Genomic DNA, 23,340 nt, shown 5'->3' with positions numbered 1-23,340 from the left:
CCATATTTTTATAATTATTCAACAATATAAATTATAGTTTGTTTAACACTTTATTAAAGTTTTCATAATCATAATATTGGTATATGCAATTTGTGCTAAAGTTACCATTAACTAAAATGAAGATTATACTCGCAAATATAACACATTTTTTTCAGTGTAATACCTTACTCGGAATGCTTACATAACGAAATAAGTTTTTATCAATATACTCATAAATTTTTGTTAATATTTAAAGCATGGAGAAAGCTTGTGTTCTCGCGTTTGTCGATTGAAAGGATCCAAATTGATTATCGCTAATTACGTTATCGGTTCACTTACCATTAGTTAACTTGTGCTGAGAATGATCCGTCGCGCTATTGAGGTAATCACTGCCGCAGGGCGCGGAGTCATGACGTCTGCGACGATGGCGGTGGTGGTGCTGCTGCTGCTGCTGCTGCTGTTGCTGATGATGATGATGATGATGATGATGCTGGCCCTTCTTCTTATTGTATTGCTGCTGCTGCTGTTGCTGCTGCGAATGATGATGGTGATGGTGATGATGATGATGGTGATGGTTCAGGGAGGAGGAGGCCGTCGAGGTCGAGGTCAATCTAGGTCGGCGCGGGCTGGCGGGCGCGCTGCCGGAACGTCGGCTGAGCGTCGACGACGCTTTCATCGCCTCCACCTTCGTTTCCACCAGGGCGGCGAGGACCGCTTCGAGACGCGCCACATCCATGCCACCGCCGCCGCTTCCGCCGCCACCGCCGCCGCCGCTGACGCCGCCGACGCCGCCATCGTCCGTCGACACCGCCTTGTCGGCGACGTCGGAAGTCGACGGCGTCACCGTCACCGTCATCTCTTCGCCTGCCTTCACCGTCACATCGCCAGCCTCATCGGCGGCGATCGTGGCGACGTTACCGCGATCGGTTGTTTCGGTGCGGGAACGATCGGCCCGCTGCCGAAATGATCACAAGCCCTCCTCCTTCCGTCCCTTCGCCACTCCCGCAGCGCTCCTGTTGTCCGCTGACGACAGCTCCTGCAGGAAGCGCGACAGCATCAAGCCGATCGCCGGATCTGATGATAAGAGGGGTGGGAGAGAACGCGGGAGAGAGCCGCGACGTTGTTTATCCCCTTTCGGTTTCGGGTTTCCTTATCGCCCGGTTACTTTCGCCCCGACGCCGCTCTGCCGGTCGCACCGTTCATTAATCTTCCGCGGGATTTCCGGGCGAAGCTACTAACGATCTTCTTCCCCGGGTAACGGTTAACAGCTACAAACCGCATAAAAGCCGCTGGTAATCACCGCCCTTCCAATACGTCCGCATTAGCGGCCGGGTGCTTCTTGCACCGACGCCCGGTGCGAGGGAAATTGTCTATCCTCTCTGTTTCCTCACCGTGTCGAAAACCGTGAGAGACGTCTGTCCCTATTTCTCTCGTGTGCCGCTAAACGACGTGCGCGTTTCGCGTAGACACCTCGATACTTGGGCGAGCATTCCGCTGGCATTATCTGACAGTTTCATTGGCGCGATCGGCGGGAGAGATAAAGTATCGATGAATCCTCATTCGATCCGATGTCTCGCGCCTCTCGTCGCCGCGGATCCGAAGTCGCGGGCGGTTGATGATGTGACTGCACGCACGCCCGATTAGCTCGCTCCCTCGGGCGTGCTCGCCCTCGTCAGGAAGGAATCCGGATTCCTTCTGCTGCCCGGAGCCAATCGATGTTCGGCGAACCGTCCTCGGTCAGCTTCGCGATGCGAGGATTCTTCTTAGCCGGATTCGCGCTCCATTATCGGCGACGGCCGTGCATTATCTGATGGCAAATATCAGATGATTCGCCGTGCCCGACGAGGCGGATGATTCCCCGCGGTTGCCGTAAATTTCTATCAGCGGCCCCGCCGGCGCCCGCGTTTCCATCATACGCGAGTATCTCTTCCACAAGTGTCCGCTTTACGGGATGATTAATCGGACCCACTGTTCGCGCAGATGTGCACGCGCGGATGTGTTGAAAGTATAGACGAGAAATACTTGATGTTACTGTGCTCGCCGGTGCTGTCGTTGTGCTTCGCGTCTCTCAGTCTCTCATCGCGAAGTCTTTAAGTGTCCGTTACACTGCTGTCGTATCCTTCCAGTGGCTACACTTTTATTAAAGATAATTTTCAATCTTCAATCTTCTAGAGATAATCCTCTTCGCCTATCGATCTTTCAAGATCGGTTGCGGCATCCGATGCTCTTTCTCAACCCTCCCCGAAAAGAACTTGAAGTCCTTCCAACCCTTTAAATCACCAGAAACACGCGTTTGTTAATGCACAACCCTCGCAGACGTTATCGCGTGTTTTTGCAAGTACAAAATCGCGCTCGTGACGATGTTACTGAAATATCTGACCGATTCTTTACATCAAGACGCTGCCGTCAGAGCTGCCCAAAGCAGCAGTGATGGATCGACTGGTCGACCTCTCGAAACATAATCGGAATCGCATCGTGGGTACTCGTTTCTGCTCGAGCGATTTCCCACAGCCCGTGCCGACTACCCACGTAGCTAATGACCCCGTTCCTCCGTGCGACGCAATGCGAAGGGTGGTCGAAACACGCAGCCATGCCCGCCTAGAATGCGGTATACGAGGAATCGCGGGGAAATAATATATCTCGAGTAATTGGGATCGGAAGACTTCCAATACTGAAATCTCTGAGCGACGAGATTTCAGGGGATAATCGGTTATTAATAAACCGAGATTTTCTAGATTCCCATTCGTGAATTCCGAAACAAATTTTTGGATTTTTTTTTCCTGAGATAATAACGTGTTGAGAATTAAAAATTGTTAACAATCTCGAGATGTCTGTATAATTGAATTATTATACTGCATAAATAGATTCTTGAGCACCCTGCACGGCGTCGAACAACACGTTGAATGTTATTGAAGAGCGTTCTCAACGATAAATCTATTTTATTGACTATTTCGACAGATTAATTCCCAATAATATAATTGAATTGGGTTTGATAAAGGCCACAGATTTAAGAAGATATATTGCACACGAGCACAAAAATTTTGATGCCTCGGCTTTTCTCAGTAAGAAATATAAATTGTTAAAATAAAATAACAGAGAATGTTTTAATTTATAATATAATTTTTTTTTATGGAAAAATTTTCATAAACTTTTTCAATTTTAACAAAATAGAAAAGAACTCTTTTAGAGAACTCTTTAGCTAATTTAAATGCGGTGAGAGAAGGGTGAAATTTCTCTTGTCATAAAAAACGGTAAACGATGGAGCGAATAAAGTGGCTCGTTGTCAAGCATCATCGCTCTAGCCTCTAGCGTCAAAGCACCTAAAGGACTCGGTCGGCTAGCGCAACCGATGAACATCAATACGCTTTGGCAGCCGATTGACCATAAAGCCATCCGATAGTACGTGGATATGCCGAGGATGTTGGGCTATGTGGGGACTTTCCCGCGCTTTGAGCCATCCGATGATCCTGCGCGATTTCGTCTATCGCAAGCCATATTTGCGAATACGCAAAAGTGCGACAGCTGACCCGGACTTTAAAACTACCCCTCGGCTACATCGAAACGTCGTCCGAATATATTCGCTAGGTTCACCATGACGTAGTATCCAATTTGCTCACGTCGTCCCTAATTTTTTCGAGCGATTCTTCTACCGTGGATCCCAAACACCTCACTGTGTCCCTTCGGGGAATAGGGTAGAAGATGTGTAGCTATCTCGAAGGTAGTCATGATATTTCGTAAGCGGGAAGAGGCGTCGAAACAAAGCGTACACGAGGGGGTAGCCGAATGTAGTACACAAAAAGAGCGACAGTAAGATATGATATAGAGCCGCAGGAAAATGAGATATCGCGAACACAAATACGTTGTTTCACGTCCTTGAGAGATCTCTTTATGCGAAAGAACTTTTGAAAGTATGTATGTACAAAAGTTTCGCACTACAGTAAAAAGATACAGAAGAAGAGCGACCTCAAAAACCATATAGTGAGAACGTCACGAGCGCGAGTTTGATTATTAAATCTTTTTTATAAAGAGAGAAAGAAAGAGTAGAATATCTATCGAAAGGGAGAGTGATGTATCAACAAATAAATAGGGAGACAGACAGAGAGAGAGAGAGAGAGAGAGAGAGAGAGAGAGAGAGAGAGAGAGAGAGAGAGAGAGAGAGAGAGAGAGAGAGAGAGAGAGCAAAAAAGAAAGACAGAAATTGAAGCAAAGTATAATAGATCTCTCTCAAGCGAACGTGAGTACTTGCTGTCACACACAAACACAAACACTATTACTCTGTTGTCCTAAGACAATACTACTCACTACTCGCGACTCTTCTGTACACAATTACTGGCAACGCTACATTACTCCTCTACTATCTCTCGCGGATGCTGACCAGAGGTCCGCGGCTAGCTCCTCTCGTGCGCCTAATGCGGGAGGTCGTGACGCTTCTAGGCACCCCGTGCACCCTCGCGCGGCACGGGCGCGAGGGTTGATCGAGCTATTAGCGTGCCACGCGGGATGGCTACGTCACGCTGCTGGCTGCACCACGCTGGCTGCCACTGTGATCGGCAGCACCCTCGGCGAGCATACGCGCACACACACACGTACATGCGGATGGCACACGGTGGCGCGCACCCCCGTCACGGAGGGATGTCGCGTGCGCGGGTGCTAGCGTTCGCCCGAGTACTGGGGTAGCGTCGCGGAATGGACAGGGTTGGCGGCGGGCAGGTAGCCGATCTAGCAGGGATGCGTTCAGCCCTACCCCTTCCTGCCGACGCCGCCACTACCACCACCACCACCACCACCAGCACTAACAACGTCGGCGCCGTCGTCACCACCGACGGACGATTCTTCTCCCTTCTCCTGGCTGGAGCTGGACCCTGAGGGTGCCAACGAACCGAGATGTTTATCCTTTAAAGTCCTTACAACCCTTACTCGCACGCGCTTTTTATTCTGCACGCGAACGCGCCAGTTTCAGCAGCTTGGAAATGTAGGTTTGTGTGCTAGTTAATCCGACAGAGGCGGTATATCGTTCCATAAATTGCGCAGTCTCTCTCTCTCTCTCTCTCTCTCTCACTCTCCTTCTCTGTGGATTAGAAATATTCAAAGCCGAACTAAAAAAGGATGGCAGCTCTTAAAATACCCCGGAATCAATAGCTTTTACAGTATAAAAAGCTATCGAGTAAAATCTTTCAAATCGCATTTTAATAATACAGAGAGATTGCAGTGCACAATTAATAATGTTAATATTCAAATAAATTTTATAATTCAGTTAAACTTTAATTTGCAGCTTAATTATCAATATATATCGTACTGTCCTGCTATTAGCAAGTGAGTGAGTTCATGCACCAAATTAAAATGATTGGCCTTTAATTACTCCCGAAATGGCAAACTGCGTACTGGCAAACCGCAAATTACCGGCATTAATGTTAATATACTATCTACGCATAATTATCTACGTGAAACTGTCCATTGCATTAGGTTTCGCAGAGGAAAAGCCGACTTTGCGGAGGGGCATCTGGACCCTGTATTAAACCGGGCTTATCGAGGTATAAATCATTTTATTACTTGCTACAACAGCGCAGTTACGGTTACGTTATAAAGATAGATCGTGATACCCGCTGTACTAGACGAAGGTAAAATTCTACAATTTAACAACGTCGTAACACGTTATAGTGCATTCTCGACAATAAGATTGAGTAAATCTCGAATAACTCAAATCGCAAATTAAATCTAAAAAAGAAATGATGCCGAAGTAACGATACGCGTTAGGAGTAACGATCGCGCGAGAGGCCAGAAATCTCGCTCCACTTTTCTTCATTAGCTCCCCTTTCTTTCAAGAACGAGGGTGAATTGTTGTTCCCGCACGAACAGTAAAGCTTCTCGCTAGTTTGATTAGGTCGGCCGGAGGGCGTCGCGAGGAAAGCCCCCTCGGGCTGGCCTCGTTCTTGTTGAAATGTCCTCGGGACGAATTTCTCTCACAGATTGCTCAGTCCATTCGCTTTGGAACAGTTCCAATCGGGACTTCCAATTCTCTTCTTCATGAGCGGAATTTCGTTTGCCTTACATTCTGCGACAGCTTATCTCTGTGCGAGTGTGAGAATAAAAATCCAGCGGCAGTAAGCAGTTGAGCTTCATGTGACTCCCCTAATGTAATTTCACTTCTTCAGAAAGTCCTGCGATCGTATATATTTTATAACCCGTAGACAAGCGAAAACGTCGAAATAAATTTCATCGATCGACCTGTAGCTTCGGCAATAAAGGCGCCCCGTCGAAAAAATCCCCTTCCACCAGAACAAGCCTTTATATATCATCTTCTCCCTCCCAGTGTTTCAGATCGCCCACGTGAGACGATTAGCACGTATGCCATTATCTGAAAACGCGGCGAAGTATCTTGGAATCAGAAGCGTTCTTAGGACGTTAACGCAGATTGCATACTAAAAAGGAGAGCGTACGTGCGTGGCTTGAAAAATTGGTTCTTTTCTTTAAAATGGAATTGTCCAGCAAATTAATATTACGTTTCTTTTATAATTTTCTAATTACAGTAAAATAACTTTCTATGTATAAGTCTGTCTTCCTAAATTTTTCACCTCATATTTAGCGTCAGTTTTAACACATTATCTTTGTTGCTGACTTATAAAAAATATTGCGTAGAACAGATTAGTTATGTCTAGCTATCATTCTTCTATCTATAATACAAATTTGATTCCTATTAGAGCATCCACTGATGCCTGAAAGACGTGTACATTCACAAGTTTCACAAGGCTAACTTTATCTATTCCGCATGAGTAAATCGACGGAAAGTATTTTCCTTTCCTTCTCGAGAAGACACAGATGGTAAACTCGGTTATTGGATTGACGTTACTTATAATTAAGTGGAAGGTTATTCTCAGAAATATACGGCGATTCAATCCAGCTAAATCATTAATTATTAATCGAGCATAAATACACCACTTGTATAAATATTTAAAAAAGGTAGGAGATTATTTTAAACGATTAAGACGATACGTTTAAAATTACCTCCTATTACGTAATAGTAAACTTTGAATAATTACATATTACTTAAGGAGAAGGATAAGCCGTTAATTATCCGACGAGGTTGGCTTCCTTTCATTCCCAGTGACGAGCTGAAGTTCTTCCGCAGCAACTTCCTGTACAACAATGCACAAATTGAAACAACACATTCTAAATATCTGGACATTTAATCTAATTTTACATCACTTGTAATAAAAAAGAATAATTATATTCATAATTATTTCATGTAGTATTTAAATTTTAATAATATTTTTAAATTTGCTCTTGCCAGCTCATTTATTATTCATCAATTATAATCATTAATTATAATCATAATATTACAAATTCGAGCGCCGACAATTCTATCTTTTTCTTCAGCCTACGAATCATCAGGTAGACAATTCAACGCACAAGCTGAGAGTAGGGCAGAAATCAATTTCCGTCCTTCTTGTAGGGCGTGGTTTTGATGGGTCCTGAGAGCTATCTTATCACCGGAGAAGTTTCAGTCACAAATCAGATTTGGACAGAACGGAATTCGATATAAGTCGATGATAAAGTACGCCGTTTATCCCGACCTCTATCATCGCGAATATAAAATTTTATGTCTAAAGTTTAGACAAAAGGAAAAGATCTGGCGAGAAAGAGAGAGAGAGAAAGAGAGAGAGAGGGGGAGGGGAGGGAGAAAGCGTATGAAATCGGAAGACGCACCTCACGAAATGCCGCGCGTCGGGCGAGATAACGATGACGCTCTTTCTCGGGGAAGGTGATCGATACGGGCGACGGAAACGTTGGATCTTCCTTGCCTTCGCTCAATTTTAGAAACAACGAAGTCGCCGTCACGTACGGCAGCGTCAGCACCGGTAGCTGCGCCTGAAATATTAATATAAAATGTTAAAAGCTCGCAAGAGAGAGAAAGAGAGACACACATTGCGAATTAATCGAGTAGAAGAGTGGCATCGGTTTACTTTTACAAATATCGATTCCATGGCGTACTGCAGAAGTGTAGTGTAAATAATTGCCATGATAGTGGCGACGGCTGTTTGACCGTTCAGCACCAACAGATTTCCTCCCAAAGCGGCCCCAGTCAAGAGACTGTTGTACCCCCATAACCCGCCGTAGATCCGATGCCTGTCCGCTCCGAGCTCCAAGCCTACCCGGAAAATTTATGACGGTGATAATTTATCCTCCTCACGCTTTTATCTTGAAACAATTACGCTCCTGCTTCTCGCCCCTGCGAGAGAATTCACGTCACGAAGCTTAATCGCTCTCCACTACGCCCCATTAAACGTACATTTTAATTGTGCAACGAGATCAACGATTCTCTCTTATCTCTCCTCTTTTTCTTTTTTCCTCCATATATCTTTTTCTGTCTCTATGTACAGGTGTCGCATAAAAATTATTTAAATACCTGCGAGTGTCCCGCAGAGAGCGCCGAAGTACGAAAACGCGGTCGAGATAGGAGAGTATATCAACATCGCGAGATACATGACGCAGCCAACGATCACATTATCGACCCCGAGCAGCTGTGACGCGGACACAACGCTGCCTCGTACAAGCTGAAACACGATTTAACTTTGAGCACAAGCAAACAGATTGATATCTCCATTTATATACCTTTCCCGGGCATCCCTCGAGCAACAACAGTACGGATATATTTATTTCCATTTTACATTTGTACGCCTCGCAAACGCACAGTTATTCCGAGAAGCTACGAACGAGACTCTGTCGCGGCAACTATCTCTCTCAATATTGTTACAATATTCAAATAAATCTGAGTTTACGAGTATCTTTCCATCTGAATGACTGTACCAGTGTGTAGTGAGCCCAATGTAGCGAGAGACGCGAACGATAAAAATTGTTTGCATGAAGTTGAAAAAAGTTTGCCGAGGTGCCCGGTGCAGCAAGACTTGACTATAATGTACAGGCATATTTGCAATTGGAAAAGTAATCGCAGTTTCTCTCTCGTTCTCTCTCTCTCTCTCTCTCTTTAAGCACGAAACTATGTAACTAACGAAGCCTCGTGGCACTTCTTGAGACCCTCGAGACGTTAATATATGCGAAAGTCAAGAGAATATAAAGTTTCAAAAAGTAGAACATGAGTAAGCCCTACCATTCCCCAGTCGATGTAAGCGCTGCTCGCATTCTGCTCGTGTAAGAGACCGGCGTCGTCCGTTGTCGTCATCATCGTCGTCGTCGTCGTCTCACTTGTTGCATTGTGCTGAAAACAATGCGAGAGTCTTGCACAATAACCCGTGCATAGTGATAGAGAAAATGCATGTAGTCACTCGACGCGAAGGTTCAAACTATTTTACGATAAAATATGCCTCGCGGACGAGTAATTTATGTTGCGCCAAGCGCATCGAGTTCCGTCGTAAATTTTTGTAACAGAGGAGGAGGAGACTTGTTGTAGGTGAGAAAAAAAACGGGCACACTTTTTTTTCCATGCACAGCTGCGATTTTTGCAAATTGCTTTATTCACGACCTCGGTATCACCCCGCGCTTGAGAATCACGAAATTTGACTACGTGAGAGCGTATGCAAAGTTGATTTTTTCGCGTTATCGCGAGGATGCAGCGCGGCCAGCGGAAATAATGGCACGCTCTCGCGCACGACGTATACACAAGTTAATATATTTACATATACGCGAAGGAGGGAGCCGCCCAACTGAGCAATATTTTCAAATATTCCACTATTGTGGCGCGCTATTTGCTAACGGGAAAGAGTCTGTGCGAAAAAGAGAAACGCCGGAAAGAACTTGCCCAATATTTAACCGTAACAAACAACCGGCGACTAGTTAGGGCGAAATAAATCCGTGCCGAGATAAGTTATCGTCGACGGAGTTGTTCGCGCTGGAGTTTGATCAATACGAAGGAAAGCCACGCTCCGACCCACGGAGGATAGCATTCTCCCTCTCGCGAAGGCACGTCAAATATGTATGGTCTGAATACTGAGAGCGCTTTTCCAAGCGAATTTTATTCCAAGCGCCGTGGCCTACGCCCTATTCTCATCAAATTTACTCCCTCCCACTCTCACTTTCTTGTTCGGGATCGACACTCTAAAAATTGTGATTTTGTCTCAATCGCTCATTTCTCGTTGTTTCATATAAGGGTGAAACTTATCAAATAAAATGCTTCCGGCACGTTTCGTAAATCTTATATTTTATACAGTTTTCTTCTCATTCATTGAATTATACACTGAGAAAAAAATGTTAATTTGACTAAATTTTTCAACTTGATTAAATTTCTTCAGTTTAAGTATTTAAGCATTTAACTTATAAATACATAAAATACTTGAACTTCAATTTAACTATTTATATATTTGACTAAAATACATAAATAGTTGAATTGAAGAAATTTAATTAAGTTAAAAAATTTAATCAAATTAACAACTTTTTTTTCTCCGTGTACGTATATTTAAGATTATTAAATATTATTATGACATAAATTCTATTATTAGCTTCGACTGCTTTGAGCAAAAAGGCTGTTTACCGATAATTTACAAGATTAAAACTGTATTTCAAGAGAGATTTGTTTATTCCATTCTAAATTTATTGTATTTTTTAATATAAATTATTTTTATTAAAATTCGCACTTAGTTCTAAGCAATAGCATGATTTATTAAAAATGTATATAAAGTCAATTTACCATTTCAAACACTGGATCCACAGACTTGGCCACCATGTCCGCGCCATTCTGCGTTGAGAGGGCGAAAATCAACGCAAACTCCACCAAGTTAAATGGCCACGCTATGCATGGGAATTTATCGCTTCTCAGGGACCGCGAGAGATAAACACTGGAAAACATTAACCAGGAACTGCACGCTGTTGAAATTCGCGAAACGTTACCGCACCTAGCCGCAACGCGGGTGATGAGTGAACTCCGGCTAACTCCGGATAATCCGATTTGTCGCATAATCTACCATCGCGAATTATTCCAGATATCTTCTTGCTTGAGTCTCAAATCGAAACTGTCACGGTGCGTTTCGCGTTTATAGTTTCTACACGCCTCGAGTTGTCTGAACTCGTAACGTGTTATTCATGCAACACTCGATCAATTCATAAAGTTTCAGCTTAAAGCACATTATTATGCGTGCAACTATTATACAAAATATAATGTATGTTATTCTCTCTGACAATATAACACAGTTATCAACATCAATTTACATTAATTTGCGTATATTTTGGCTTAATTAAATGTCATCACATCGCCACCAAGATGTTATTTATAAATCAATAATTGTTTATTATTTTACTCTCATACCTGTATCGGCACTATAATCTGTTTATCCGAACATTGTTCCCGAAAGCGTATTTATCGTTTATCATGTCTGCGTATTATAGCTATGTATGGTACTTCGAGGTCATTTAATTGTAAAATTTACGACAATTAAAGTATCGCGTTATATTTACGGCTCATTACATCGTGTAATATTTTTCAAATACACCGTGGAACGTAAGATAATCGAACGTACCTGAATATTGTCGCCAGGAACACGAGCAGGAAACTGAAGGCATCGAAGCTTCCATAAATCTGCGGTATCAGAATATACGATATCGCTCCGACCAGAACGGGATTGAAGGTGCTTATTCCATTTTCTATGATTTCGTCAGGTTCTCGTATGAGCTGCAAAAGAAGACGAAGGGTCCTTAAATTAATCGCGGAGGAAGTTTCGCAGCGAAAATTTTCGCGCTGGCACCCTCCTCGGGTCAGCTACGGTGCCAGCAGCGAAAAGAGGTGCCGCATTGCAGTGATTTTTCCCCGTGTGCACGCAAACGGTCCATTAGGTTCGAAAGAGATGAAAAAGAGATAGCGAGCATTCGTCACGACGCGTTCGTCGTTTATGAATAACGAGGGTGGAAAACGAGCGTCTGTCTCTTGAGCGCAATGCGGCAAAAAGTGTATATTGTATCTTTTTGACAAAGAAATAGACCGCTTGACACCGCGGCTAATAATTAATAAAACATACCACGGACAGTAAGAGGCCAAGGCCGGCAGTGGCTGCAGACAACGCCAATGTACCTGGAGTTACCGCAGCCAAGGTAACTATTATCAGCAGCCCGCTGAGAGGATTATTCGCAAAAACTGTCTGCAACGTTAATTAAAGCCCATCGACGTTAATTAAAGATATGCACGGCGATTCCGGTGCGACATTATAATGCAACGCGCAAAAAAATAATCCGAGATCTTACCGCTGTAACAAATATCGGATTATCTTTATCATAAAGATTCTTCGGCGCAACTTTCATAAAACGGCATATAACATTTTTTTTTTTAATCATGAAATAACAAAATAATTTTCTTGTAAAAATGTAATATAATTTCTTAATTCTTTTATTAATACGGATTGCGAAAAATGTTTCCATCTTTTGAATTTGTAATAATACATCAAATGTCGTGAATATTTTTAATTATTCCTTTATTAATTTCTTTAAAAAAAAAGTATAGATTACGCAAGTCATAATATTATGTCAAATTATATATGCGATATATTAGATTTTATTATTCACCTGTCCGAATCCACGTAGAAAAGCATCAAGTAATTGTACCGCGTGCCAAAGTCGTCGCCTCTTGTGCGCAAAGAATTCCTTCAAAATCGCGAAGTCTCCTACGAACGCTACCCATGTTTTTTCCTATCAAATCATATTATCTCTTACATATACTTTTGCATAATCTATCTATATATATGATAATACTGAAGGAGACGGTCTACCTTACAGATTTGGTTAAAACTTAACAATATTGTGTTTTTTTTCCGTAGAACACGAATCTGGCGTCGCCAGAACAGAAAAAAGCGTCGCTCTGCCCGCGAGACGAGATATTAATAATTAAAATTCACTATTTGACAGTTATGAAACCTGTCATACCGACGAAATGTTGTGACTGAACATTGTCCCGTGGCCATATATGCGCATAAAGAGAAATAATATATTCTCAGAAAACGCGTGGACGACCGTCTCTTTCAGTATTACCATATATATTCGCAAAATTTCAATAGACGATAGTGTATCGTGATGTTTTTTTTTCCTTTATTAAGTTCCAATTTAAACTATTAAAAATAAAAAAATGCGATTTATGAAACAGACACAATTATAGTAATATACACAATTAAAATATAAACGAGTTTTCAGTAAAGGACTACACTAATTTATATTAAAAAATAAATATGAATAAAGCGTAAAAGGCGAAATAAAATTCTTTCACTATTATGAAAACAATCAGTAATTTTGCGGGTACTTTCCATATGACGTCGTATCACTGGGTACACAAACAATTAAAAATTATCAAGAGAGATCAATGGCAATCTAGAAAGCTATTACTTATAAAATTATGTCACCGATAATTTCGCACATCACATCCAAATATAACATATATTAGATTTGAAGTAACACTCACTTGTCGTAATTCTACTGGTAGCTCTTTCGTAGAAATCATCGCGCGTAACGACAAATAGTATCAAAATCGCATGTCAGAGTGACGTTCTTAGTTACTACATCCAACATCCCCACCATACACAGTTAACACATTTGCAGCATATTCGTGTACATTTAAAGAGCAATAAAAGCACGTGTTACATCCCGTCGCATTAAAACTGCAAACATTGATAAATGTAGCACAGTCTGGCGATCATATACACACGCCAATCTCTATAAATGATTAAACTTCAATATAAATTATTATGAATTATAAGACAAGACTTTAAAGATTATGATTTAAACAACTTTTTTCATAAACTAATTACATGAATATGTTTAATGGATACTTTCCGTTTAGCGTCGTTCTATTTTTGTTACTCATTGAATACAAAAAAAATAATGCTTGTGTCAACTTACGTCAATAAATAGGAAACGAGCAAGCTCAGTGTGAATTTTAAAACGTAAAAACACTGTGTTTATAATCCTTATTTTTTAAATGCATTTAGCCTTTCTTTTCATATCATAATTAAAAGAACGATCCGAACATACCGAAGCTACTGAAACCACTGTCAATTTAAACATTCGATTTAGGACAGATGGTTTTACTTTCTAATGTATGTGTTAATTAACGCACCATAGTAAACCACGATGCGTTAATTATCATAACTTATACTATGTTAATTAGTGTGTTCTTGAAATAGATACAAATTAAGACTGTGTTGTGTTTTTTACGATAACTACAATCAATAAAGAGTATATTATGTTGAAGTAAATAATAGTTATTTATTATTTTAAACTTTTATAAAAAAAATAGAAAATAGAACACTAAACAACACATATTTTTGTTAAAAATAATATTGCCTATATCTCGACACATGTCGTCAGATGATTTATTGTTCTACTTTATGTATAAGCAATATATGAGGTCACCGAAAACAAATTGTTTGCGTCCCCTCCTCCGCATTAAGAGTTTAAGTAAATTATAAGGAATAAATAAATACTCTTTAAAAATGCTATAAAAATGTCTTTTTATCACCGCGTCATAATGATTGAAAATTCCGTAATGCTTATAACATTTACAGAATTTGGGTAAAAAAATATGGCATTAATAAGATAAAGAAGTATTTTTAAAACGCTACAATCTTTTGTATAAAATAATAAATGACGTTTTTTCACCTCAAGGCACTTCAATTCTTAAAATTAAATATCCATGACATAATTGGGATGAACAACGAGTAAAGGATCTTCATCTTCTTCGTCTTCTTTACCTCTGCTTTTTAAGCTGGTTGTTGTTAGAGGTATTATAATTTGATCCTAAAGGAGTAAAATTGTACAATACAATATTTTAAAATATAAATGTGCCAGGCATAAAATATATGAAAATAAATACATACATGGTATGTAAGCCTATCAATAATCTTTTCAATAAAATTTTTCCGGTCTAGTAATTCTTCTTCTGAATCTAGTTGATCTTGAATCTTATCAAGATACCAGGCAATTAATTCAGATTTCCGTATGCCACCCTTACTGTCACCTATTTAAAAAATATTAATTTTTAATAGATGTGTATACATATAATAAAAGAACGATAGTGTATTTATTTTTATTGTTAATATAGTAGTAAAAATACCTTCGCTTTCAACACGACTTTCCTCGCTTCTCATATACAGAACTAACATATTCGACAAATTCTTATATTCCTCAAAAGACATGGTTAATTTTTTCTTTGGTGGTTCGCGTGATGTTTCATTAGGTGCTAAACAAATACAAGCAAAGATAATAAGCACATACATTATACAAAAAAATTATGTGAACTTACGTGATGAAGGTGCGTCATCATGATGGTTTCCTGCGTTAAGTGCTGCCATAAGCGGTGGCGGCTCATCAATGTCCATTCCTAAGTTTGCATCGTTCATGCCTTCCTCGAGATCTACGTCCGGCTGTTCTACCGTAATTATACTCTTCTGTAGCAATCGTTTAGCTTCTTTGACATGTTTCACTGTTACTTCGTCCAAGCATTCTATTTTTGCTAATGCTTCGGATAATCTAATCATGCTCTCCAACTGTCTTACGGTGACTCTCCATTTTCCCGCTCCACTGCCCGTTCTTTGTCTGAGAGCTGTGTAATTTTCGACCAAAAGCTCAGCAGCTTCCTTTAACAAAAAATTATGAAATTAAATATAATTTGATATCCCCAAATTATAATTCATTTTAATATATTACCTGATTTAAAATGGGTTTAAACTGTTTAGCAAAATTAATGTATCTCATAATCTCATCCTGTTGGTATACCACTTGAATATCATTCAAATTATCACAATGCAAATCTATGATTCTCTTGGCAATCGCGTTGTCGACAATTTCATTACACTCGTCCAACACTACAAAGAACAAATCGAATCTCGACATAATGGGTGCGGTTAATTGTACATTTTGTTGCAATGATTTTCTCCTGTCGTATCGTCCGCCGATGGGATTCGCCGCTGCTAGTATAGAGGTGCGAGCGTTCAAAGTTGCTCTTACACCGGCCTAAAAATGCAAACTCTAGTATAAAAAATTCTCTGCCCATATTATATAAATTTTTTATTTACTTTAGTTATCGAAATTGTTTGCTGTTCCATAGCTTCGTGAATTGCGACCTGATCCTTTGGATCCATCTTATCGAATTCATCAATGCAGCAGATGCCATGATCCGCGAGCATCAACGCCCCAGCTTCTATAACGAAATCCGAGGATTCTTCATCTCGCACTACCGCGGCCGTCAAACCAGCTGCGCTCGATGCCTTTCCGGACGTGTAAACTGCCCTGGGCGAGATATCTGTTACGCATTTGAGGAACTGCGACTTTGCAGTACTGGGATCGCCGACGATGCAAACGTTGATATCTCCTCTTAGTGACGTGCCTTCCTCTGTAGTTTTTGCTACACCTCCAAAGAACATTAGCGTAATCCCCTTCTTAATTTCGTCGTTGCCGTGTACAGCGGGAAACAGGCTGGAAACTATGTTTGTGTACAGATTTTTGTCACGACTCATCTCATAAATGCGATTCCACTCTGCTTCTGTCATTCGTTTCTTCATCGCTTCTTGTGAAATTTCTTCCATTGTATCTGTACCTCCAAACTAGTAATATAAAATTTAAAAAAAATATTTTGTTAAAAAACTGACATGCATATTTTATTTCATGTTATTGAGTCTACTTACCCTTGCGCTTGTGTTAGTAACGCTGCAGGCGAGAAATGCCATTTTATATGTCAGTTCCCTAACACCAAGTGCTTTAAGGCCAGTTACACCTTCCCTCTGCTCATTAGCCCTGTTTCTTGGACCAACTTCTGCTTTGGCACTTGGTAAAGCTAATGCTCCTACATCTGGCACTACAATAAGGGATCCTGTAAAATCATATCTGTAAAAATAAGAATAGTTTTATCAACATGTTTACAATATTAATCATCAAAACGTAAAAATATTTCTAAACTTACCTGTCACCAGCTTGCACCATCTCAACTATCTCAGATCTCAGAATAATTTCAAGAGAGCGAGGTATAGAACCTCGAGGAAGTTCAGCTTGCGTTTCTTGAATCCTTACTTTTTGGAAGTCGACAAATATGGAATTGTCCACATCCAGCAGAAAACGACGTCTGTTGCTACATACTGGATTAGAACAGATTGTTGGATTTGTAAACTGAAAACAATGAAAACCAAATGAATTTAACCAAAAGTTAATCATATCTTATATATGTATATTCAAATTTTAATATGTATTTACCTTAAATTGTTGCTCCACATTTTTAATATACGCGTTACAGTCCATACAAATAAATGTGCCAAGGACTAACTCTGGATGAACAGGATGTGTTCGTACCACCTGTCCAGATATACGAGTTAAAGTACCCAACAGCGATGTGTTCAGCTCCCTTAATTTATGTCTAATAGGTACTTCGATAAAACTGACATAACATTCCTTATCTTTCTGTAAGTTTCCCACATCTTTAACAAAGTTGCTTACTGCCTGACATAAAAATGGATATACCCTGTGTATAACGAAAAAAATATTTATTTGTATTTCTCCTAAATAAGGAAAAAGTAAATAGTGATCATTTATACAACCTGTAGTATTCTTCGACTATAGTTGTAGCCAGCATTTGATTATACGTTTCTGTATCTTCAAAAGACACTTCTAATGTACAGCGTTCCGGACTGATAAGCTCTTTAGCTGGTTCCAGATATTTAACAACATCAAATTCCTTAAATCTGTAATATAAAACAATAAATAAGAAGAATAATATTATTAATTTTCAACTTTAGTTCGAATAAATCGAGATAAGCAGAATGAATCTGAAAACTTTCAATGTTGAGTATATAAAAACCTATAAACAAAATTACCTCTCCAGGAAATCTTGGAACAATTTTTGACATTTGACCCCGATCTCATCTCGTACGTGTGCTCGAGCAGCTTGTTGGGGAGCAGCATCCATTTTTTCAATAAATAATAAGAAATCACGTTATATATGTATTCAGAAAAGTACAAATTAATTGAAATCGACATCAAACATAAAGGCGATGAAAATTTGGCGGGAAGACAAGCCTTAAGCGCGTTCTCAGAAATCTGACGTTTCGATTAAGGCGAACACTTATGTTGTTCGTCCAAAACGTTATTTCATGTTAGAATATTGTATTGGCTAAAACGAGAAAGGAAACCAAAGCTGACACAAGCAATTTCCGAACCAATTCTGCGCTGGACACGTTTAGATGCCCTAAAAATTTTAGCCTGGAACCTGACCACTAGCGCCTCTATGTGCACACATGTATACATTGAACTACGTAGTCATGCAACGAATATTTTCAACAGGTAACAGCTCTCTTCGATTTGGCCCACAATAAAGTTTTTTCAAAAATGCTCTCAGAACTTAAAAATTAAAAAATAAGATGTACTATAGAACATAAATTGTTAGCCCTAAAATAATCCTATAATCGTTATTTTCGTAAAACATTACACTGAATCGAAGTAAAAAACGTATCAGCGATCGATCGAAGAAGAAAGGAATTACATATCATACAAAGATCACTTGTGATCCCTCTGAAATTTTATTTATTTTGCCTGTTCAGAGAGCACAATACCGACCGTAATGTTGCGCACTCTAGAAGACAAATTTAAATTAAAATGAAGCTCGAATGAGTCGCCATTTTGTCGGTTCTATTTATCTTTGAACGAAACAGAAATTAATCTTCTATCTTTACTTTTCATTAATTTATCATACAATTTTTGCAAAATTATATCAATCGATGATTGACTTTCACGTAATTTTTCTTAAAACTTATATTTCTGTCAACTTTTTTGTCGATTAAAACTATCGATCGTTTACTAATAATCATTATTGCTTTGATGTGGCCTTACTTTTATTTTTTTTTTCTTCCACGTAAGAAACGTATTCTTCCGAGTGATGAAAGGTGTTTTCTGTAAATCCGAAAGTGCATCCGCAACACGACAAAAGAGTTGTTTCAATTGTTGTTTCCACATTATAAAACGAAACGACGAAAGAAATTTAAATGAAGAAGAATTCTTATTCGTCATGCAGAATTCGTCTTACGACTGTCTTCTCAAAGACAAAAGGAAAGTTTCTAATAACGCTTCGCAATCCGCGTGAATAGCGCGTGTACCGGTCTTGACACAGGAAAGGGGGGAAAGCGTAGAAATCTCCGTGTAAAGAACAGAGACGGGAGTAACATCGCTCTACGCATTTCCTGGCCCGGACAAGACTTGGCTCTTAAGCAAACGCGACGGCACGCTGTATAAATGGCACGCGAAGTGCGTGCCGCCGTTTTAGTCCTTTTTACGAAATAGAAGGAGGATGGTCGCCGCCAAGAAAATCGGCATTGTCTGTCTGGTAACGAGAGTTCCGAAAACATCTTAAGTTATTACGCTCCGCGATTCGATGCGTTTCCGTTCGAACGAAACTGCGTGTGGTGTTAATATGTCAGATTAAATATATATGAGTTTAAACACAGAACAACAGATACCGCGCGTAAAATACACTGTAAAGTTATATGAACAATAAATAATAATTATATATTTGTAACAAATATTTTTCATTAATGAAGAATATAATTTACTACGATAAAAATTATATAAAATAATAATTATACACATTTTCGTTAAATTGCATAATTTTATATTTATTGTTGATATAATTTTAGAAAAATGTTTACAGTGTGTACATTTTAATGTGACGCCAATCGACGCCGACTGCATTTACATTATCGATAGCAGTGTGATTTTTTTCTTATCGCGAAATAAAAATCCTGAAGTAGGTTGGATACTCTCGAAATTTGCTATCGGTGCCGTGAACTTGGCTCATACATTTTCGCTCGGAGTGCTTAGGTGCATCGACCCTGGTCCTAAAACGAGTCTGGCGCTGTGCCGTCGAATAACGGAGCGGCATGCGATGGGAATGCGTTTTCGGAAGACAGTGCGAATACGGCTAACAGACATACCCCTTGCCTAAATGTAGGTGACACGCGTCTGCCTGACGAGTGCCATACTGGTGGCCAAGGCATCCTTGGATCCGACGAACGTACCGCGTTTGAGGCACAGTTATCTGCCAGTTGTGAGCTCACCACTTCCAAAACATCCGAATCATCAATACGACGATCGTGCGATCGGCAGCGATCTGGAGAAGATAGCGTCCTCCAAAGAACCACAGGCGGAGCGTCCAATGGGACTTCAAACCGCCTCGACTTTGAATAATCGCAGGCAGAAATCGCAAACGGATCCTCAGAGGTATTAAAATAATTTCTAAATTATGAAAAAAAAAGCAAATATATTTATGCATAACATGTTCGTAATTTTGAACAATCTTAAAACAGAAATCCTCTTTTCTCTCAATAAGATTCTTTGATCACTGTTATCGATTTTCCCTTATCAAAACGATTGTCATAAAATTTCAATTTTTAGCAATAAACTTTTTGACAAGAAAACCGTAAAACTTTCAAATCAAATTTATATATATAATTAAAAATTATTTCAATTCTATGTTACTGACTTTTTAAACATATTTATTTATTAATCTCATTTTGATATAAGAAATCTTGCAGTATCTTTCTTTCTTAAAAAAAAAATATGCATATTACACTATATTTTATTCTTTAATACTCGAAGGTTCCCTACGGAAATTCGTCAGGACGACGTTTGGCTTTTGACGAAAATACCAAACGCGTCTCCGTCACCGTTGACGACGACGACGACGACGACGACTACGACGTCGCCGACGTCGACGACGTTATCAAAACCTCGAGATACTCGGGAATATCATCGCCATGTACCTCAACGATTCGCGTATCAGGACGTTGAAGTACACGACGGATATCTAACGCACGAGCTGGATGACAATAAACTGCCGTATCGCGGAAAAGTTGAGACAGCAGCGTTTTACCGTCGAGATCCGCAAGACATAACGGCGGCGATCAAGGCCCTCGATCGCTTCCTGAGTCGTACTTTAAACGACGATGGCTACAATAGCAAGGTACATCCGCCGCCCAATCCCGTTCTGGCCCTCGTCTTGTCCCGGTACGGGCGTTACGTGCCCGGACCGCGAAACCCTCGCGTATACGCGTATTTGGCGGCGAACAATATCCACAACCATCAACCCTTTGGCAAGTACAAATACGAATTCGACGAGGAGCCGATTTACGTGACGGGGGGATAGTGCATGTATAACAAATATTAACTTACGTTTGATAATACATAACAATGTAAACAAATATATGACAATAAAATTATGATAATTGGTTAACTTCGCGAGAATTTTATCTTTAGAACGGACATTTGAAAGTGTGACAAATATAAAGCCAGGCAAGGTGTATTCATTGGAAAATGTAGTGATGACGATTGATAAGCGAGCAAAATATTTTTTACGCGTTGTCGTCGTGCTCTCCGAAAATCTCCGGAAAATAAGTTCCACGAGAATTTCTCACAGTTCGCAAAATATTGGATGCTATCTGGTCGAAGACTGTTATTGCCCGTAAGCTATCGCACCTAATTCATATAACATTCCCGACTCTCGACTTTATCTCGAGCCGCATAAATCTGAATGCTATCTCAATTCTTCCGCGGAGGAAAGAAAAAGACACAGATGTATATGTATACATTTATATCCTTAAAGAGGAGGAATCGATTTTAACTTCGGCAACAATTGTGTTCGGCAAAATCCGCGAAAATCGTAAAACGGCGATAAATATATACGAGAGAGGAAGTACAAATTAGCACAACGGTTCGTGAGCACTTGCGTTTTCTAGGCGTGGGCCGAGGTTCATCAGGCGGTTTGTTTTTCCTCTTCGGTACGCTCGGTAACTTATAAAAATATTCCCCCGCGCCTATTCCCCGTTGCCGCCCACAATGTAATTTGTCCCATAGCCATTCACAAAGGCATAACGACGCCCATCAAGGCCCCCGGCCGCTTCCTGCGCGGGACCCTGAACGACCGTAGCGGTTCTCTCTAGCTCCGTAACGCAAACTGCGTCCTCCCGTCGTCGGTCAGCCTCGCATTAAACGTTTGCTGACCGCGCTCAAACACAGATGGTACGTACCTACCTATCCACGTACATTACGTTTTATTTGCTGGCGCAATCGGCGGAATCGATCTTCTTTGAGAAGCCTGGCGAAATTTAAAGAGCGATTGCACGATAGCGTTGCGATTTTCTTCTTCTTCTTCTTCTTCTTCTTCTCCGTGTGACAGCTGCGCTGTAATTAAACAGAACGAACCTTTAGAAAAGGCGGCATTAAAAAGATCCTTAACTCACTGTCATCTGACGGTTAATCGATACCGCCCGCCGAATTTATGCTCGAACCTATTCACAATCGGATTTTACGGCGGGTTAATTGCAGTAGTTGGGGAATCCGCGCTCGGAGAAACTCCGGTTAAGCGGTAAACTACTGCTCTCTCGTTACACCTTTCTGTCTCACCGCCGCCCGGTCTCCGGAATAGATGCTCCCCTCCGTTCGACTTCATTTGTCTAAACCGCGAGTGCGGATGCGCTCTCTCTCTCTCTCTCTCTCCCTCTCCTCGCGCCGAGGAGGACAGGCTCCGCAATTACAAAACAATTAACGATTATTCCTAATTCAATAACACATCGTCGGTAACGAGTTGATTAGTCGCGTAAACATCCTTCGCCGAGCTAACCGTCGCGGAAGGGCGAAATTTGCAGGCGTATGAAGATAAATAGACGATTTCTCCCCGCGCATGTAACTCAACCCGCACATCAAATTTCACCCTTGACGCGGGATGTAACTGTGCAAACTCACCTAAAACACACATCGCAATTAATATTCTAGACCTATTGTATATAAATATTCAAATATACATTACGCCCGGATACGAGAATCTATCCGTTTCCACAAGATTATCCTATGAATAAATTTTGAATTAGACCGTGAATATGATATATATATATATATATATATTATATGTATGTATACCTCCGGACATACGTTATCCGGATGTATTGCAGCCTTCCCCCATTTGCATTGGCGAGTTTTAGTCAATAAATATAAATACATATATTGTGTGTGACACGCGTTATACATACGCATATTACATGCATAATATGTATGTATACGCGTTCAGTCGCCACATACATACGTCTTCATTTGCATTGCTGATACAGGTAATAAATTCGGACGCGGGGGATACGCGGGGATCGCTCAGCTATAACACGCGTCCGACAAGCGCTGTAAACGAACGTGTAACGAAATTACGAAATGCGTTTTGAAGGAGCACGATTCGCGGCGGGACAGCGAGAAGGGGCGAGGGGGGGAGATACCGCGAATTCGGCGGCGGTCAGGGTTTTCGTAGGAGGACGTTTCAATCTCGCCGTTCAAAGTCGAGTTCGCCACGGAGGGATCATAAAACCGTCTCGATCGAGGATCTTAAGTGGCGCTTGATTGCCTCTCGTCTCCGCTAGG

The 23,340-nt window shown here is 40.7% G+C and overlaps 4 protein-coding genes and 1 long non-coding RNA gene across 7 annotated transcripts in view; 1 reads left to right on the top strand and 4 right to left on the bottom strand.

Annotated features, from left to right (window-relative positions):
- Positions 1-4,751, bottom strand: part of LOC105830314 (putative uncharacterized protein DDB_G0288537) — a 28,541-nt gene extending 23,790 nt beyond the window's left edge. The window contains exons 1-2 of the mRNA XM_012669563.3: positions 4,282-4,751; positions 319-2,248 (exon numbers count right to left, since the gene is read on the bottom strand). Coding sequence (XP_012525017.3) covers positions 319-835 — 517 coding nt within the window. The 5' untranslated portion in view covers positions 836-2,248; positions 4,282-4,751. The remainder of the gene's footprint in view (positions 1-318; positions 2,249-4,281) is intronic.
- Positions 4,752-6,867: 2,116 nt separating this feature from the next.
- LOC105836618 (urea transporter 1) lies at positions 6,868-14,265 on the bottom strand. Of its 2 annotated transcripts, XM_028188740.2 has the most exons (10): positions 13,367-14,265; positions 12,481-12,603; positions 11,940-12,059; positions 11,445-11,596; positions 10,619-10,766; positions 9,086-9,193; positions 8,384-8,531; positions 7,941-8,125; positions 7,684-7,845; positions 6,868-7,112 (listed from the first exon to the last, which is right to left on the bottom strand). In XM_028188740.2, exons 1-10 carry the CDS (start codon positions 13,403-13,405, stop codon positions 7,044-7,046), a joined length of 1,254 nt encoding a protein of 417 aa, XP_028044541.1. In that variant the 5' UTR covers positions 13,406-14,265; the 3' UTR covers positions 6,868-7,043. The 2 variants fall into 2 exon arrangements, with proteins under 2 accessions (XP_028044541.1, XP_028044542.1); XM_028188741.2 differs by lacking the exons at positions 7,941-8,125; positions 8,384-8,531.
- A 132-nt stretch (positions 14,266-14,397) lies between these two features.
- LOC105836617 (DNA replication licensing factor Mcm6) lies at positions 14,398-17,907 on the bottom strand. Its single transcript, XM_012680780.3, has 11 exons — positions 17,766-17,907; positions 17,490-17,633; positions 17,149-17,413; positions 16,862-17,064; positions 16,587-16,785; positions 15,978-16,505; positions 15,610-15,915; positions 15,206-15,539; positions 15,017-15,142; positions 14,781-14,920; positions 14,398-14,700 (listed from the first exon to the last, which is right to left on the bottom strand). Exons 1-11 carry the CDS (start codon positions 17,855-17,857, stop codon positions 14,587-14,589), a joined length of 2,451 nt encoding a protein of 816 aa, XP_012536234.1. The 5' UTR covers positions 17,858-17,907; the 3' UTR covers positions 14,398-14,586.
- Positions 17,908-19,188: 1,281 nt separating this feature from the next.
- LOC105836619 lies at positions 19,189-21,119 on the top strand. The gene is made up of 3 exons (XM_012680782.3): positions 19,189-19,267; positions 19,892-20,160; positions 20,539-21,119. Exons 1-3 carry the CDS (start codon positions 19,232-19,234, stop codon positions 21,083-21,085), a joined length of 852 nt encoding a protein of 283 aa, XP_012536236.1. The 5' UTR covers positions 19,189-19,231; the 3' UTR covers positions 21,086-21,119.
- LOC118646433 overlaps positions 20,090-23,340 on the bottom strand; it is a 35,627-nt gene continuing 32,376 nt past the window's right edge. Inside the window, exons 3-4 of one of the 2 annotated variants that reach the window (XR_004964011.1) lie at positions 21,970-22,119; positions 20,090-20,175 (exon numbers count right to left, since the gene is read on the bottom strand). This is a non-coding gene — a long non-coding RNA (uncharacterized LOC118646433). Of the gene's footprint in view, positions 20,176-21,111; positions 22,120-23,340 lie in introns of those variants that run through there. The other variant, XR_004964010.1, reaches the window with a different exon arrangement.

Source organism: Monomorium pharaonis, chromosome 7, assembly GCF_013373865.1.
Source record: "Monomorium pharaonis isolate MP-MQ-018 chromosome 7, ASM1337386v2, whole genome shotgun sequence".
Classification (NCBI taxonomy): domain Eukaryota; kingdom Metazoa; phylum Arthropoda; class Insecta; order Hymenoptera; family Formicidae; genus Monomorium; species Monomorium pharaonis.
This window is presented reverse-complemented; position numbering and strand designations above follow the sequence as displayed.

What these genes read in the sequence shown, in the direction of transcription:
- LOC105836619 (XM_012680782.3), top strand. Translation starts at nt 19,232, where the DNA reads ATGGTCGCCGCCAAGAAAATCGGCATTGTCTGTCTG. An exon ending in AAATCGGCATTGTCTGTCTG is followed by an intron (nt 19,268 to 19,891) that starts GTAACGAGAGTT and finishes GCCTAAATGTAG; the next exon opens with GTGACACGCGTCTGCCTGAC. An exon ending in TCGCAAACGGATCCTCAGAG is followed by an intron (nt 20,161 to 20,538) that starts GTATTAAAATAA and finishes TAATACTCGAAG; the next exon opens with GTTCCCTACGGAAATTCGTC.
- LOC105836618 (XM_028188740.2), bottom strand. Translation starts at nt 13,405, where the DNA reads ATGATTTCTACGAAAGAGCTACCAGTAGAATTACGACAA. An exon ending in TTCTACGTGGATTCGGACAG is followed by an intron (nt 12,060 to 12,480) that starts GTGAATAATAAA and finishes TTAACGTTGCAG; the next exon opens with ACAGTTTTTGCGAATAATCC. An exon ending in TTGGCCTCTTACTGTCCGTG is followed by an intron (nt 11,597 to 11,939) that starts GTATGTTTTATT and finishes CTTCTTTTGCAG; the next exon opens with CTCATACGAGAACCTGACGA.
- LOC105836617 (XM_012680780.3), bottom strand. Translation starts at nt 17,857, where the DNA reads ATGGATGCTGCTCCCCAACAAGCTGCTCGAGCACACGTACGAGATGAG. An exon ending in TTCCAAGATTTCCTGGAGAG is followed by an intron (nt 17,634 to 17,765) that starts GTAATTTTGTTT and finishes TTTATATTACAG; the next exon opens with ATTTAAGGAATTTGATGTTG. An exon ending in TTACTAACACAAGCGCAAGG is followed by an intron (nt 16,506 to 16,586) that starts GTAAGTAGACTC and finishes TTATATTACTAG; the next exon opens with TTTGGAGGTACAGATACAAT.